This window comes from Epinephelus moara, chromosome 20 (genome assembly GCF_006386435.1).
Source record: "Epinephelus moara isolate mb chromosome 20, YSFRI_EMoa_1.0, whole genome shotgun sequence".
Lineage (NCBI taxonomy): Eukaryota > Metazoa > Chordata > Actinopteri > Perciformes > Serranidae > Epinephelus > Epinephelus moara.
The window spans coordinates 7,441,953-7,459,452 of record NC_065525.1 but is presented as its reverse complement, the minus strand read 5'-3'; the positions used below and the strand labels follow the sequence as shown (position 1 = coordinate 7,459,452).

General features: G+C 40.2%; 1 protein-coding gene across 1 annotated transcript in view; it reads left to right on the top strand.

The window, feature by feature from the left end:
* lonp2 (lon peptidase 2, peroxisomal) overlaps window positions 1–17,500 on the top strand; it is a 32,724-nt gene that overhangs the window by 417 nt on the left and 14,807 nt on the right. Inside the window, exons 1-11 of the mRNA XM_050072393.1 lie at window positions 1–13; window positions 2,344–2,479; window positions 4,620–4,724; window positions 6,017–6,148; window positions 8,884–9,006; window positions 9,090–9,253; window positions 9,667–9,761; window positions 10,859–10,977; window positions 11,672–11,811; window positions 13,931–14,072; window positions 15,195–15,345. The exon at window positions 1–13 is cut by the window's left edge and continues 417 nt beyond it. Coding sequence (XP_049928350.1) covers window positions 1–13; window positions 2,344–2,479; window positions 4,620–4,724; window positions 6,017–6,148; window positions 8,884–9,006; window positions 9,090–9,253; window positions 9,667–9,761; window positions 10,859–10,977; window positions 11,672–11,811; window positions 13,931–14,072; window positions 15,195–15,345 — 1,320 coding nt within the window. The remainder of the gene's footprint in view (window positions 14–2,343; window positions 2,480–4,619; window positions 4,725–6,016; window positions 6,149–8,883; window positions 9,007–9,089; window positions 9,254–9,666; window positions 9,762–10,858; window positions 10,978–11,671; window positions 11,812–13,930; window positions 14,073–15,194; window positions 15,346–17,500) is intronic.

Below are 17,500 nucleotides of genomic sequence, written 5' to 3'. Positions count from 1 at the left end.
CAACATTGCATAAGTAATACATATTTAGTTATATGCCGACAGTGGAGTCATTTCCTGAGTTTGACACCGTGTTGATGTTGTTTTGGTGGTGAGACATACTGTACCAGCTGACTGAACAAGATGTTCAACCTGAGGGTCAGGACCCCTCCAGGTAGTCACTGGACAAACCTCAGGGATCGGGACATCATTACAGGATATGGAAAAAGATGAAACAGTTTTGCTCGCAAAAATATTAAATCTCCAGACTTCTTGTGAGAACAAAATATTGTTACTTTTTCGGCCCTCTAAAAACTGCTCTAAAGGCAAAAAGATAGCATTTGATTATTCTTAGTAGATTCTAGACATACATGACCAAATGCTAACAGCATGCCCTGCTGAATTCATTATGAATAGATTTTTGTTCTTCTGTTCTGTAGGTGTGGTCATGAGCATAACACGACATCCTTTCCCATGTTGTCACATAACCTTAACACTTTCACCTACTCGCTTACTTTTGCTTATTTTGGGCCTCCTGCAATCCCAGACACCAAGGGTGGGGAAAAAAAATTGACACAGCATAGTATTTCGATTTATGCGCGGCAATATAGTATTGATTCTTGGACTCCAAGTATAAATTTTTTGTTATTTCACTTTTTGATGATACAAATACAAATTAAACTTTTGGTAGCCTACACTACAATAATCAATTTCTTCCATCCATTTGATAAAATTTGCTGCCACAAAAATGATTTAAGTGAATACCTAAAACTTTATCTTATTAGATAAAACAGATGTTGACAAAGTTCTCCTTTTGGGAGATAATTTGCAGTTAACAAAAGGTCATAAATCGCAAAAATCACAACAGGTTTAAAATCGCAATAATACAATCTACAAGGACCACCTTGTATGTCACATTATTTAGTCTAATTGGTACTTTTTTGTTATGCATAGTTCATATTTGTTGACAGAAGTAGCAATGTGTGATTTGTTCTAGAAACGTCCACAGTTTAGCAGTGGCCCTGCAGCCAGGCACAGAGAGGTGGACTTTAACCTTTCACCAGCAGTCTTCCAGGTCGGGCTGGTTACTAAATGGCAGTTGTTTGTCTCTAGATGGTTTGTCTCTCTTTCAGCCACAGTTACTGCAAGAAAACTGTGCTAGCTTTGTGTCAACTTGGCATCTTAGCTCTGTTCTGTGGTCTCCCACTGCTCTTATAGTTCACATGGATTAAAGAGTCCAGGATGCAGCGGATGAATTTTTAAATAATAAGAAAGAAGACAATCTGAAGTCTCTTGTGTTGGTGTGGTAGACCACAGTAATGGTGCATGGATGCTGGGGGAAAAGAGGGATTAAATGCTGGTTATCCAATACACTTCTCCCTTAGGACAGAACATGTGCCTTTGATTCAGAGCCACAGCACCTTCAGAAGGCTTCTCAAATCAACCACCATCCACACACAACTGTCGTCATCTTCTCTGTGTTGACCGCCACTTAACTTCACATTAAATCCGGGAATTTGTGTCCTCCCCACGTCTAGTCCATAATCAGATACATATTTTGTGTGTGTGTGTGTGGAAGGGGGTGGATTAGACAGGCAACATCGGCAGAAGCTTTTGATCGGTGTATTGATACATAACTACATAACTGTAAGTTGTACAATGTCCCGCCGCACTGCACACTGTCACGCACACTGACAGTTTGAATTTAAGTCACTCAGCTGTTAAACAATTGGAGCTGTCGCACTAAAAGATTTCCTGATTTTCTGTCAGTAAACTGTGTGTGTGAAAAGTGGTTTGACCAATCTTGTCTTTCTTAAGTCCTTGAAGCCCCCACACTGCATGTTTTGACAAAGTGTCTCCTAAATGACCAAAGGACTGTCAGTCCAGCTTGTTTTCCTGGAAGTCTTTTTAGCAACTGCCTCACTTGGCACTGAGGAGAAATAAAGACACAGAAGAAAAGTTTAGATGACACTGTGAAAAAACAGGAAGAAGTTTTGTGGCTACATTTTGTCTATGAAAAATCACATGAATCATTCTGTGTCACTGCGAATAACAGCACAGTTTAATTATGTTCACTGGGTTCAGCACACAATGTAGCAGCAAAGTTTGGCTTCTAGTGGTTATTGACTGGAGAATTCCACATACTACAGCAGGTCGAGAGGTCCTGACCAAATCCAAGGTGTGAAGATTGAATCTGAACAGACTTGAAGTAGTCATGGTCGATTATCATTTAGTGTAAGATAATGCAACTATGAAGCTCCGGAAAGATTAAATTGGCCTTGATTCTCCTCCAGTGAGTGTGTTGTCTGTCATCACCCTTCTCCTTTGTCTCACTCCTTTTTTCTTTCTCTCTCTGTCTCTCTGTAGGATTGGTACAGCGGGAATAGCAGTGCAGGTGGTGGGCAGCAACTGGCCAAAGCCCCACTACACCCTCCTCATCACTGGATTGTGCCGCTTTCGTGTATCAAGTCTTCTTAAGGAGCGACCCTTTCTCCTTGCAGAGGTACAAATTCTTTAATATCAGTCTACTTAAGATCAACAACACCATCATTAGGAGAATGTCTCACAGTTAAAGATTAGCTTAAAGCCGCCCTGTGGCCATGAGATAAACAAAACTGGGACCCATTTATAGAATAATAGCTACTGGAGGTCTAAACCCTAACAGGGGACCTTTAATACAAGTCATCCAGTGAAAGTCAGTAAAGCTGACCACTGTTTCTAGTATCACACTAGGGGTGTGCCATATCACATCATTCATGATAATACCGGTGTAATTTTTGATATGATATAAATAAGTTATATCGTGATACTCTTCGACTTCCACTCTCTTCACCTTGTTGACATATTGATGTCATACTGCTACATGCGGCAACAACAAGCATGGCTTAAAGTGAAATCATTACAGTCTCTGCAGTGGTTCCAAAAAGAGGAGCAGCTTCAGTAGTTTGGAATAAACCATGGTGTTGTTAGGCCTGGGCGTTCTGAATGTTTTCTGAACAGCACAGGACTTCTCAGACCCTTTTATCGAGTTACCGCTCAGAGGGAACTCATTCAGTGGCTCCTCTGGCAGCAGCACAGCGTCTCTCCCTCTAGTGGCTCCTCTGGCAGCAGCACAGCGTCTCTCCCTCTCCTCTCTCGCCATGCGCACATGGGAGTTGTTGTCATCAAGTGATTTTGTCATCAGCCTTTGGTAATGTAAACCTACATGACGCTCGCAGCTCGACAAAAACATATATGTGAATGTGCAATAGCTACCGTGACATAGCACTCTGTCACAGGTTACAGCGTGATGGTTAGAGGAGAAATGGCGGAGCATAAAGGTCTAGGTGGAAAAAAAAACAACTCAGTGATTTAGGATTTTGCTAAAAGAGAAGGAAACTGCCTATTGATTTATATATATAGATCCCAGGGTACATTTTTTGTATTTGAGAACTGTTTAAATGTGTTGCTTTTGGTAGATTTTGTTTTGTTGTATCATTAATATTGTGTACGGAAGCTGAATCTCACTCTGACTTACTGTTGTTGTTTACAAACAAAGGAAATGAGAGATAATTTTTGTTTAGTTTTTACTGAATATTCGAAGGTAAACTGTTAGGTTGACATGTAAAACTGTATCACTTATTTTGTTGCAATTATGTGTTCTTAAATTAATAATAGAATTTTTTTACTATTTTATCATATTGTCAAGAATATATTACAAAATACCCTGAAATATCATATTATTTTACGGCCTCATTGCCCAACCCTGTCAGTCAGTACTTTATGATGCCCTGTGGATTGTTCCTGTGATTTGAAAAAAGAAAAAAAAAGATGTTTACATTTAGTGTTACTTACCAAAACACATTGTGTGTATCCCTGAGGCCCTAACAGAAGTGGTGAATGCATTTTCTTTCTCAATATAGCCACACAAAAACAAGGAAAAAAAGCAATTACATGCAGGAAATATTACTTCAAATAAGCAAAATTATCTGTTAACAGAACAGGAAAATTTCACTTGCCAAGGTTTTTTAAAACTAGTAGAAATGTCTTGTCTCAAAGAACCCACAGATATCTTAAAATTAGTGTGGCAAGGGGCATTGGTGGCTTATTGGATAGAGCAGGCGCCCCATGTACAGGAGCTCCGTCCTTGCTGCAGTGGCCCGGGTTCAGTTACAATTTGCGGCCTTTAGCTGCAATTTGTCCCCTCTCTCTCTCCCCCTTTCACACTACACTATCCTGTCCATTAAAGGCAAAAATACCCAAAATAAATCTTAAAAAAAAAAATTAGTGTGGCAAGACTGAGAACAACATCAGATGATGTGTTAGATTTTAGATACATTAGTTTGCTGGAGGCCCAGTATGTTAACTGGAAGGGTTCAGCATGGAGGGTGGGAACCGCAACGGCTTCAGTTGTCAGCTGGGGCAGACAGAATGTCTCGGTCCCAGCACCGAGAGGCTGGCCCAGGAGGAATGTGGGGGTAGAGTCCTCAGATTTTAATCTCCTGATTTAAAATGAAACATTGTCAAAGGCGCATTCCTGTTTGGGGCATCATCACTAATAGCTGCTTTCTTGTCAGCAATATAGGGCCAAAAACACCTGTCACCAAGTATTTCACAAATACTAATGTGGGTGACTGCAATATGTGCCTCTCTAAACATTGCAGGTGGAGCAGCTGGATAAACTTGAGCAGTACACGACCCCTTCTGGCACAGCAGAAGATGGAGAGCTGGGGGAGCTGTCTCAGAAGTTCTACCAGGCTGCGGTACAGGTGCGTGTGTATATTCCTGCAATCAATTCAGTCAGTTTTATTTATAAAGCCCAATATCACAAGTCACAATTTGCCTCAGAATGCTTTACAGCATACGACATCCCTCTGTACTTTTACCCTCACCTCATCTTGTGTATGAAAGAGAGAGAGAACAAGAACAGAGGAAATTCCCCCAAAATACTTGATTAAAAAGAAAACTTCACCTGCAAAATGATCATTTGCATATCACTTGCTCACTCTGTGTTATGTCCTGCATGCCTCCACAGTGAGCGAAGAATCTGAAATCAGAGAAAATTCGTGATGAATTGGAATTAAGGGGGGCCACGTTTAACAACAGCAAAATTATATTAAAACTTCTGTTTACAAACACTCACACAACTCCTGCAGTATAAGTCTCACTGATCCAGTTGTATACTTAGTGCTTCCAAAACACGTTTTACTAAAACCTTAGCCTGCCTCTCTATATAACCATTACCATTAAAGCTTCATTCATTTAGTATTCATTTTGTGCTTAGAGTTTGGTTTATTTATTTAGAACAATAGAGGAAGAACTGGGTAAGGGGTATTAGAAGTGATAACCTGTGTTGTTGAACAGGTGTGGGTCACCTGCTCCTGTAAAACCTCCTCTCAAAAAAACTTTAACCCGGAAGAAATTAAATATAAAAATATAATTTGTACCAAATCAGTGCATCCCCATTTATAGTTCTGTGTATGCATATATAGTATGTATGTACTGAATGTTTTTGAGGATCTTGGGTACAGAATTTCTTTCCGAATGAATGAAGCTCTTTCTTATCTCATCTTGTTGTGAGAGGCCCTTCAGACTGCAGGTGTGTTATGGAAGCCGGTAAGCCTATAACTCAAAGTACTTACAAGCTCATTCATCAGTTTATGAAAAGGCTTCATCGTATCTCTTTGTTTTCATAAATTATACCAGAGTTATACCAGTATTCCTGGAAAAGTCTATACATGAACGTCAAAACTTTACAAGAAACAGGCGACATTAGACTTGTCTTCTTATTAGTGTATTACATATGAGAGAAAGTCATTAAGAAAATATTTAAAAGAAAAACAAGGCAGTATAAAAAGACAAACACAAAAAGTATGTCAAAAAGAAGTAAAACAAAATGGAAGATAAAATTAAGCAATAAAAGGTGATTTATCATGACAGCAGCATACCCTTGGAAACTTGTTCTTGTCAGTAAATCTAATCCCACTGTGTGTGTGTGTGTGTGTGTGTGTCTGTGTGTCTGTGTGTCTGTGTGTGTCTGTGTGTGTGTGCATGCATGTAGTTGTTAGGTATGTTGGACATATCAGTTCCAGTGGTGGCTAAGTTCAGGCGTCTGTTGGACAGTCTGCCGAGGGAAACGCTGCCTGATGTGGTAGCCTCCATGATCCGCACCTCAAACAAGGAGAAACTACAGGTGAAGTGAACTGTTGGGTGAACCAAATTTCAAACTATTTATTCAAAAAAAAAAAAAAATTGGATATAACAGGTGGCTTAAGCATCTTTCAAATTATTCAGATGGCATGATATATTTTTATTTATTTTGTAGAGAAATGAGTCAGTTGTTAAAATCTGTGCAGTGTATGTGTTACTTGGAGCACATTTTACACCTGGCGCAAAGCGGCATGCAGCACAACTATCAGTGCCAGTTTCAGACTGACACAGTTGTCAATTTTCACCACCAGCATCAACGCTGTCCTGCAATTTAGCAAATGAAATTTCACCCATCTCTGCGCCCATGCGTATGTAGTTCTTAAAATGACGTTTGGTCAGGCCCATCGTTGGCTAGAGCTGTTAACAGTTAATTGATAAGTTGACTAAGTGTCAACAATTAAATTGTAATTGACTTATGATTTGAGTATTGTTTGAAGATGAAAAAAGTCAAAAAGTTCTGATTCCAGCTTAAACTGAATATCTTTGGGTTGACACAACGAGACATTTGAGGACCTCAGATTGGGCTTTGGGAAACACTGATTGACAGTTTTCACCATTTTTTTGCAGTTTTATGGACCAAACAACTAATCAATAAATTGAGAAAATATTTCACAAATTAATCGTCACTGCTCTTTGCTTTTGTAGCAGAAAGCGATTGCGCCATTCACCAACTAAAGTCAGAATGGTGCAGTATTATCATGCTATTTAAAGGGTGCATTATTCAGGTAGTAAGATGCACCTACATAGGCGGTTTCACAAGGCCTGTACACATACAGGAACGTGCATATGGGATTGTTGGGTGAAGTGAGATCATTACTGAGGAAAATATTAATTATATTTACTAAAATGTGAACATAGCAGAAAGCAGAGCAGGGCTGTAGAGCTTCTGTCCCACTCCACATTAAGAGGGACTCTAAACGTGGAATAGAGGAGCAGTGTAACTTCACTGATTATGTCAGAAGTTGAAATTTTCCTGTCAGCTTTATAACTACAGTGGTCAGTTTTGCTGCTTAAATGTCTCATGATATTTGCTGCAGTGACATTACTCGCAGCAGAAAACCACTTGCTCCTCCAATTTGCCGAATCCACCATGTAAATAGCAGTGATCCAGGGGCCGTGTACACAAAGCTTCTTAGTACAAAGAGTTGCCCCTAGTGACGAAATTCTAAGAAAATTCTTAGAATTGTGGCGTTTTCTTAGAATTTCCTTTTAAAGTTCAGACTAGGTCCTTGTAAAGATAAAAGTTATCGTAGAGCTCCTAAAGTGAGAAACTGGCTTAAGAGTTTCTTAAGCAGAGGAGAAAATGGTGGAAAGACAAAGAGGGCGGAGAAATGTTCTTCAAACACTGGAGGACAGTGAGCAAGTGAAATGCTACAGATTAGATTGTGCAGGAATCATATTTATGGTTGGTGTCATTAGGGATACACACACATTTCTCACCTAACACTATAATCCCAGAATTAAAATGATCACAATACTAAGATGGCTAGGACTCCTTACTAAAAACATTTAGGCTAGGTTAGGAGCTCTCTGAGAGTTTTCTCAGAATGTTTGTGAATACAGCCCTTGCTGCAGGCACACCTAGTTTTTAAAGGGAATTGGATATGACACTGTGACTGGTTGAATTCATGTTATGCCAAAAACACACCTATGATTAATTAAGGGACTAAATACAGCCCCTTTCTCCTTGCACCTTAACTTGTACCCAGATTACATACTGTTAAACTAGTTGGACATGCCCTAAAAGCATTTGCCATGCTCTTTAGACCATGACCTATACATTCCTTAAATAGGGTCCTGAGTGTCACTCATTCTGAGAGTGCTCTCAGAGAGCTCCTAACTCAGCCTGAAAATTCTTAGTAAGGACTCCTTACTAAGGAGTCTTAAATTAGGAGTGATTTAGGAAAGTTCTCAGAGCAACTCTGAGCAAGAAAGGGATGGAAATTTTTAGGAGGTGTGGTTGACCCTGTTGCAGTCTTTGACAGATGTGATTTGTTGTCACAGACATGCCCTTTTGTGAGCCTGCAAGGTGTTGACACCCTGTTGATGGAAAGTTGAGACAGACCAAAGTAATCACTGCTGCACTGTTTCATTTTTACAGTTTTCCAAATGTCTTAGTGTTGTGATCATTTTATTTCTGGTGTTATAGCATTAGGTGGAAAATGTGCGTGTATCCCTTATGACATCAACAACAGATATTATCACTTGTTGATCTAATGTGTAGCATTTTATTTACTCACTGTCATCCAGAGTTTGGAGAATATTTCTCCGACCTCTTTGTGTTTCCACCATTTTCTCCTCTGCTTAAGAAACTCTTAAGCCTCTTAAAAGTCCTCGTCCTTACTCCTGACAGTTTTCACCTTAGGAGCTCTTTCAAGGTCTAAGATGCTCTGTGAGTAACCTTTATCTTTACAAAGACATAGTCTTAACTTTAAGGGGAAATTCTAAGAAAACATCACAATTCTAAAATATTTCTTAGACTTTCATCACCAGGAGCAACTCCTTTTACCAGGAAGCTTTGTGACTATGGCCCCAGGTCTGTAGGGGGAGGGGTGAGTTGGCATATCTGCCACAGTCTTTCCTTAGCTACCACCGGATGGTGCCAATGAGAAAAAAAGTCAAATACTATATACAGTAGGGTAGGCTTAATGTAAAGATTTCCTCTAAAGTGATTGTATTCTGAAATCAGATTTTTATATGTCCATGTGTGCTGTGAAGGTCCTGGATGCAATTACATTGGAGGAGCGATTTAAGAAGGCTCTGCCCATGTTGACCAGACAGATAGAGGGACTGAAACTGCTGCAGAAAACCAGGAAAATAAGTCCTGACAACGAGAAGAGGGTATACATTTGCATTTCTCCTTTTCTTTTCAACACTGTCTGTATTTATATGCCTGTTCACCTCTCTGTGTCTCATCTGTTTAGGTGCTATCGGTGCGCAAAGGTGGAATTTTCCCGGGCCGGCAGTTCAACCTGGATGAGGAAGATGAAGACGAGGATGGCGATGACACTGCGGCCTTGGAGAGGAAGGTCCATGGGGCCAAGATGCCTGAAGCTGCGCTTAGAGTTTGCCTCAAAGAACTCAAGAGGTGAACTTTTGCCCTGATAAGCCCTGTCACTTTGTCCCAGTTATGTCGGAAATGATTTAAAGGCAGCAGTTTAAAATGATCTCTGACGTGTTTGAAAGCCGCAGTTTAAAACATGCCTAATTTGCAGTAGCTTTGTTGGTTAACCTTTACCTTTGACTGCACAGTTCTAATAAGCACATATTTTTGGTGAAATAATGACACTTACTGACACTCTTTTAGACTCTCTTTTAGAAGTAATTTATTTAATTTTAAATAGGCTTTTATAAGAAGGAAGCATGGTGTTTTTTAATGGCTTGATGTGGTTTTGTCCTGAATATAAAGCACTCCTTCTTTGTTTAATACAGTATTTTGCTTTTGAGTCTTGGTCCACAGTCTAACCTGTCTTGCATTTAAACTCATTTATCTATATTCAGACTGAAGAAGATGCCTCAGTCCATGCCTGAGTATGCCCTGACCAGAAACTACTTGGATCTGATGGTAGAGTTGCCGTGGAGCAAAAGCACCAAAGGTAAACAAAGCTGAAAGCGGGCTTTAGCAGAGTCCTGGTCCACAAGCCAAAAATGTCCAATGCCTTAGATACTGTATGAGATCTCTAACATACAGCTATGTCTTTGCAATGTGGCCAAACAGTTCCAAGTGTAAAAAGATGTGTAACAGCATGGTGGTATGATGGCATTGTCAGTGCCTCGTGTTTTTAATGCTAATCAATATTTGACATGTGGTGACTGTAAAAATGTGGGGATAACTGTGTTGAATATTTCAAAGTTATTAGTCTCAAGGCTCGTTTTTAATGCTCTGATTAACCTCCCTGCTCAGCACCAAATAGCAGACAGACACAGTTAGCAACTAGCTGGTGAACACAGTGTAGCATTTAGCAGCTAAAGAGACAGATATTTTACAGAGCAGTTGGTGGAGAGCAAATTTGAGCTGACAGGAGAGTGAATATTAGATTTGTGTGTGTCAAAAACTCAAATCAAAGTGAAACTCATGTTGCTCTGTATCTGCTGGGTGTATACACAGGCCACTGTTTGCTCAGTCCTTACTGTAAAAGGTGAGTGTTGTGTTTACAGCTTGTTATGCTCCCCCTCCACTGTCAAATCAGTCAATGATGCTTCAAATAAAGAAGTCTCACATCCTGTAACACTCACGTCCAAACATGAACCCAGAGTCAATTCCATCAAAATTCCAAGGCCATTATGTTACTCCAGCAGAGAAGACAGTGTAACATTTAAAGAGATATTTGCTGTGGTCAGCCACAAAGTCAGAATATCAGGCTCACTGCGGTCTCTGCTGCTGACCTCAGACTGCCCTTGTAACAACTAACCTCAGATCAATGAAGACTTCGCAATTTCAGGACAGAATACATTTGTCTGCAGAGGTCATAACCTGCAAATAAATCTTAATTAATATTTCATGGAACAATGTAATAAAACTGAATACTACTGAACTTCTCTTCCTCCTCATGTTCTCAGATTACGGTCCCTCTGTTTCTGCAGCTCCCATCTCACCGTCTTTACCTTCACTAATTTTAATATTTTATATTTATTTCTTGGACCCATCAAATCCACATCCTCTCCACCCAACACACACACACACTCTCTTCAGATTGCCTGGACATCCGAGCTGCTCGCACTTTATTGGACAACGATCACTATGCCATGGACAAGCTGAAGAGACGCGTGCTGGAGTACTTGGCTGTTAGACAGCTGAAGACTTCCCTAAAGGTGCTTCTTACAGATTGCTCAGTCAATTAAACATATAAAGACAAAGGCCACATCCACACTAATATGTTTTCATTAAAATGGCTTTTTAAAACAAAAATGATCGACAGGTAAACAGGAAGCAGATTGTCTACTTTGCGGTGGTCGCTTAATTACAGAAAATACTACGGAGATGATGAAAAGTAAGACCAGACACTTCCTTGCTTAGACAGACGAGTAGGTGGAATTGTTTCTGAAAGTATCATGAGTATAAGGCAGTCAAGGTGGTGGAAAACAGATCGGGAATCGTTGCAAAGCAAATACGGCAACATACTAGAGCAATATTGGCCAGGAGCACTATCCATCGCCAGAGGAAGCCATGGCAATGGGAGAGAAGAAAGATAAGATCACAAAAGGTATGCAGGACTCGCTCTCGTGGTTTAACTTGAAAAGCTGTGACTGATCGGACCCAGTCAGGAACCAAAGTGGGTGTCTGTGCTACCATTGGCAAAAGTCTCTGTTCTCTCCGTCCAGACGATTTCATGCTGAAATGGGTCAGCAGCATTTTCAAAGGTCTCCGTTTTAGGGGTTCCAAAACCCCTGAGCATTGTTGACTCTAAGAGTAAACATACTAGTGTGGATGTTGCCAAAAAGTTTGGGCTTTCTTAAATGTGTTGCATATTTATCTGTTAATTTCATGCTGCTGCTTTGTCTTTAGGGCCCCATCCTCTGCTTCGTGGGGCCCCCAGGAGTCGGTAAGACCAGTGTGGGACGCTCCATTGCCAGGACTCTTGGCAGAGAGTTTCACCGCATCGCTTTGGGAGGCGTCTGTGACCAGTCTGACATCCGAGGACACAGGTATGCTTATAAGATCGCAGCTCCACTGGAGAGTCTAGAACAGCAAATGTCTTATGACCACAGTGTAGATGGTGAGTTACGGAGCAGAGGAGGGCGTTCCCAGTGTGGAACCACACAGGTAGAGGTGAGGCAAGCACATATAAGCACATGACTGTACATATGTCCTGAGATTGCTCAAAGATACAGTATTATGGACTTGAATTAGAGGTGATCCATCTTTTTAAAAACTTCGTTTACAGCAGGTGGTCTGTGTTCTTAAGCAGTGAGTAATTGAGCACCGTAAAACAAATCTGTGACCCTTTCCTCAGTGGGCCCCTCTCCTGCAGCACAGAGAAGGCGACTTTGAACATCTTTCATAGTGAGGACACTTTTCATGTCAAACAGACAATAAAATTTAATAGACCACTTCAGAACACTGGACACAAATTACTGTGGTAACTGTTAAATCTTTTTACCACTACAGTCTGTAAAGTGTAACAACTGCTGTCAAGCTGTCAGGGCAAACTGGCTCTCACTCACCTGACGCTGAAGCTGCTGGATGCACGGCCTCGCTGTTGCCCTCTAAATCTTCCCGACTGGCGCTGCAGTTTATTGACCAGCAAGGATTTATTGAAATATTTGTGTTATTTTTATGGCAATAATGACTCTGAAAATTAATCAATCAATCAATTTTATTTATAAAACCCAATATCACAAATCACAGTTTGCCTCACAGGGCTTTACAGCATATGACATCCCTCTGTCCTTAGGACCCTCACAGCGGATAAGGAAAAACTCCCCAAAAAAAACCCTTTTAACGGGGGAAATTAGGACAATATCATGATGGAAGGAAGCTTTAAGGTTCCTGAGAACAATAATTTCAATTGTTACAGGCTTCTGTATTTACAGCTCAACTCTCCTCCTCCATGTCTGCCCAAATCATGTCACCCCTCGAGGCAGCTGCATTTGTGAGATCACTTAAGTATCTTGAGATCACACAAGTTTCCAGCCCTGATTTGCTACATAGCTTGTCAAGAATAGATCCAGCTGTAGAACGGTTATTGCCAAATCTCTACCGGTGGACACATTCACAGTTGTGGAGAGGGGTGTGGAGTATTTCTTTAACAATACCTCTGTGATGACACACGTCCTTTTTAGTGATGTGGAAATTTTTCAGGGCCTTTATGTCAGTTATGTCAGAAACAGTTAAATCAATGAAAGTGAATGAGCTTTAATCTGCCAATCATGAATATGGACTTTATACATTAGAACATCAGTTGTGGAAATGTAAGATTACTGTGTTGTTTGTCTCACATTGTACATCAAGTTAAGTTTACAGCAGGACACACAACAAAATCATAATGAACTTTGTATATTGATTGGTTAACACTTAGAGTGTAGGTTTTGTAAGCTGAGTCAGTTAAAAAAAAATCATTTGTTCGGTAGTTACGTCCCAAAGTTTGCCTTTGATCAGTCTGTTAACAGCCTCAGCCCACACACAACACAGCCGCTCTGTTGTGTGTGTGCACTAGTAGTCATAGTTTGGATTAGCAAGCGACATTATGGAGCCACTGCTTCTGCATGTGTGTGTGTGTGTGTGTGTGTGTGTGTGTGTGTGTGTGTGTGTGTGTGTGCAGTGAGGTGACTGGGGCTGCACAGTTCATCTCAGGTTGTGGGGTTGATCCTGGCATTTTAAAGGACAGGACACAGTTAATACACCTTCTCTCAGCCAGATGAGAAACATGTGTCTAGCATATCAACAGCAGGATTGCCCGGGATAAAGATCTGAAGTTCTTTCATGGTTGATTATTCAATCTGTTCAACAACAAAAAAAAACAGTTTCTTTTATATCCTTTTATTGAACCCCAGAAACTGCACTTTTCATCCTTTTAGCCTGAAACACTTAAAACTTGCACAACTTTTTGTCTGCATTCATTTATTTTTGCTACTGGAATGCGACGTGGAATGCGACGTACACCTCTAGAACAAGTCGATAAAAGCATGACCGTGCAATACTAACATGACACGACATAAACAAATGTAGATATCAGGTTCACCTCAACATCACGTAGTTCTGCACTTTTCTGTTGTCTTTATTTACATAATCGGTCAGCATTCCAAATCCTGCTCATTTCTCCAGGCGCACATATGTCGGGAGCATGCCGGGCCGCATCATCAATGGTTTGAAGACGGTGGCCGTCAATAATCCAGTGTTCCTCCTGGACGAGGTAGATAAGCTGGGGAAGAGCCTGCAAGGAGACCCTGCAGCTGCACTGCTGGAGGTCAGCTTTGTTTCTCTCTCTCTCAGATGACCTGTGTAGTAGTGTCAGATGTCTTCATTGCTTTGTAGTTCCTTAACCTGTTAGTACCTCTTAACCTTTACTAGCTCTCAACTTAAAGATATAGTATGTCATTTTTATGCATCAAAATGCCTAAAAACAGCTTGACCAGTGTTGTATATTTTGTTGAGGTGTGTACTGACATCATTCCAAATGTTTCCCACAATGTTCAAATCCAAGGGAATTTGTCATTTTAATCAAGGACAAATAACAGTGTGATTTGGTCGCTGTCGCCTCTCAGTGATGTCCTATCACCTCTGTGCATGCGACAGGGTTGTGGGTGTCTGCCAGAAGCTGTTATAAAATGATGTTTTTATCCAGTTTAAAGACACTTTTTTTCCACACACATTTTTTTAGATCGTGCTTGTTTTAAACCATGATTTTTAACTGGATGAAGGACTTTAGTCACCCGAAACAAGCAAAGCAAGCGTTAGCAGTAGCTTGGCTCCAGCCTCTGCAACACTGATTTTTAACATGAACATGCTTTATTCAGCGTTTTACCGGTTAAGATAACCTGTTCTGTTTGTTTTGGAGGGGAAGACATCTCTGAGGATGTTTCAGCACCTGCTAAATAAAAAAAGATAACATTTGCAGGCTAGCAGCCTGTCTGTGTTGAGCCAAACAATGTCAGAAAAAAAACGCTGACTTTAAAGGTGAAACTGCTTCATTCAGTGTTTTTCAAATCACTGGGCCTGTTTGTTTTAGACACCAAAAAACCTGTGCAGATAATTTGGCTCCCAGTAAAAATCCCCAGAACAGTGAACACTGAAGGAATCCTAACTGAGAAAATGACTGCAATGATGGCATTGCTCCATGTTGTTATTGTTTTGATTGAGAGATCCCTAGCAGCAGAAAATTACCTATGGCACGTTTAACCAGCCACTTAACCTCTGCTAAAATTGCTAATAAGCATTTGTTTTGCTTCCTCACCAAGTCTTTTTGTTTGTTGTCCTCTGTTTGTCCTGTAAACCAATAAAGCTTTCCAGTTAATTGAATGAAATTAATTTAAGTTTGATGAAACATTAAAAACACACACACTGAAATGGTCTCTACATGTTCCCTCAGGTTCTGGACCCAGAGCAGAACCACAGCTTCACAGACCATTACCTCAACGTGGCCTTTGACCTCTCCCAAGTGCTCTTTATTGCCACTGCAAACACCACGGCGACCATTCCCCCTGCCCTGTTAGACAGGATGGAGGTGCTGCAGGTACCAGGTGGGTTTGAGTACAGAGACTCACTCTCAGCGATCATCTCCACAGTTTCAATGTGATCTTCATCTTCTTCTCATAACATAGCTAATCCCAAGCAGATTGCATCTTTATGATTGAATTAGCTGCAGTGTTACACAGGAAACAGATGAAACAACTCCATGTCCTGCTGCGTATCCAATCACAATTGGATACATACAAACGTGCCCACACACAAGACCACCACAGCCAATGCCACCAGCACTCATGATAATACTGCTGAAGTCATTCATAGGTTACCAATGATTAGATGTATTATTACTATTGGATGTAAGGTATCAAGGTTATTTATTGTCAAATGAACAACAATTACAAGAGCAGTAATAGCAGTAAAAGAAAAACTCACAGGTTCCCTCCAACAATGCAATTAAAGTATGAAAAAAAAAATCTAAATATATTAACAATAATAATAATAATAATAATGATGATAATAATAATAATAATGATTTCTTTTGCAGTTGAAGTCGTAGGGGTTAGCAACTCGTGCAGTATAATCCAAGTCTTACTTACCCAGTCGTATGCCAGTACTTCTGGCATACGACTGGGTAAGTGGGCATTTTTGCTAAAATGTTGGTTGTGCATTTGAACTCTGCTCAGCTGAATGAGGCATAAGCAGAGTTCAAATGCACACACTTGACCAGGTGCGTTGCTTGTATACCGAAATATTTTAAATTGTAACGTTTTAGCAAAAATGCACGTGTTTAGGAATTTCTCAGCATAGTTTACTGCACGAGTTGTGCGAGAGTATGTAAATAGTTGTTTTCATATAATTTTGCTGTTGTTTAATGTGAGAGGGAGAAAAAACAAAAACATCAGTTCACAGAGTAGTTTGCATCGTCTAAGAAATACCCATTTTCATGAGGTAAGAAGCATAGTTAAACATTCCACATAAAAAATGAAAAGCCACATTACAGTGGGGGAAATAGGCAGTTAAGACATCAGCAGTTTTTTCATTAAACATAATTCCAGTGCAGCTGTTCTCATTAAATTCAGACCAGACATTGGAATGAATTTTTTATTTTCTTTATCAGGACTTAACCTGATAAAGGTCTAAACAGAAATGTTGTTTTTCTAATAAAGTTTATTGCAAGTACCAGGACAATGGAATTCCATTTTCATCACCAATAAAACTACACAGTCAAGGAAATCAGAACATTCCAGTCCATAAAAAAGTGCAATAATAGAATGATACAGGGAAAACGCTGTGAACACGCAGACTGACATGTATTTAACACTTGGTGGAGAGGCATTGCTTGCTTGTAGATTACTGGGAGAACGCAGTATGTTCCAAGGAGGCAAAAATTTACCCTTTTTTTTACCCTAGAAATACGACATGAAGTTTGGAGGTAGTCTGTTTCTGTTTTCATGGTACCAGTAGATTCCAAATTATCAAAGAGAGGATGAATTAAGCCATCCAGCAGGAAAATCTTGAAAGAATCTGTTGCCATCCACCAGGACAGTGAGAATGGGAAGCAGGTGGACTTTCCAGCAGGACAATGATCCAGAACATACTTCAGCAGAGACTGTCTGTTGGTTCCAGAGAAAGAAGACAAAGTTGTTGGAATGTCCCAGTCAATCAGCAGAGCATCTGTGAAAGGAACTGAAAATCAGTCACCAACAGGACCCGGATATCCTCAAGATTTAAAGACTGCCTGTGTGGAATAGTGGGCCAAAATCCCATCTTAACACTGTCCGACATTATTTTCTTCGTACAGAAACTTTCTTGAAGCTGGCATTACAACAAAAAACGTCTCCACCAAGTGATAACTACATTTCAGTCAGCATGGTCAATCTTTTTTTTTTTTTTTTTTTTGCATCATTCCAATTTATTACACAACCTTTTTATGGAATTAAATGTTACGTTTATCTATGTAGTTTTATTGACTTTAAAACAATGTCTGGTCTAAATTTCATGTCAGAACTTGCCAGAAGGGCTGAGAAGGCCATGCTGTGTGAACTGTGCTTTTATTCAGTTCAATTCAATTTTATTTATAAAGCCCAATATCACAAATCACAATTTGCCTCACAGGGCTTTACAGCATACGACATCACTCTGTCCTTTGGACCCTCACAGCGGATAAGGAAAAACTCCCCAAAAAAACCCCTTTAACGGGGAAAAAAA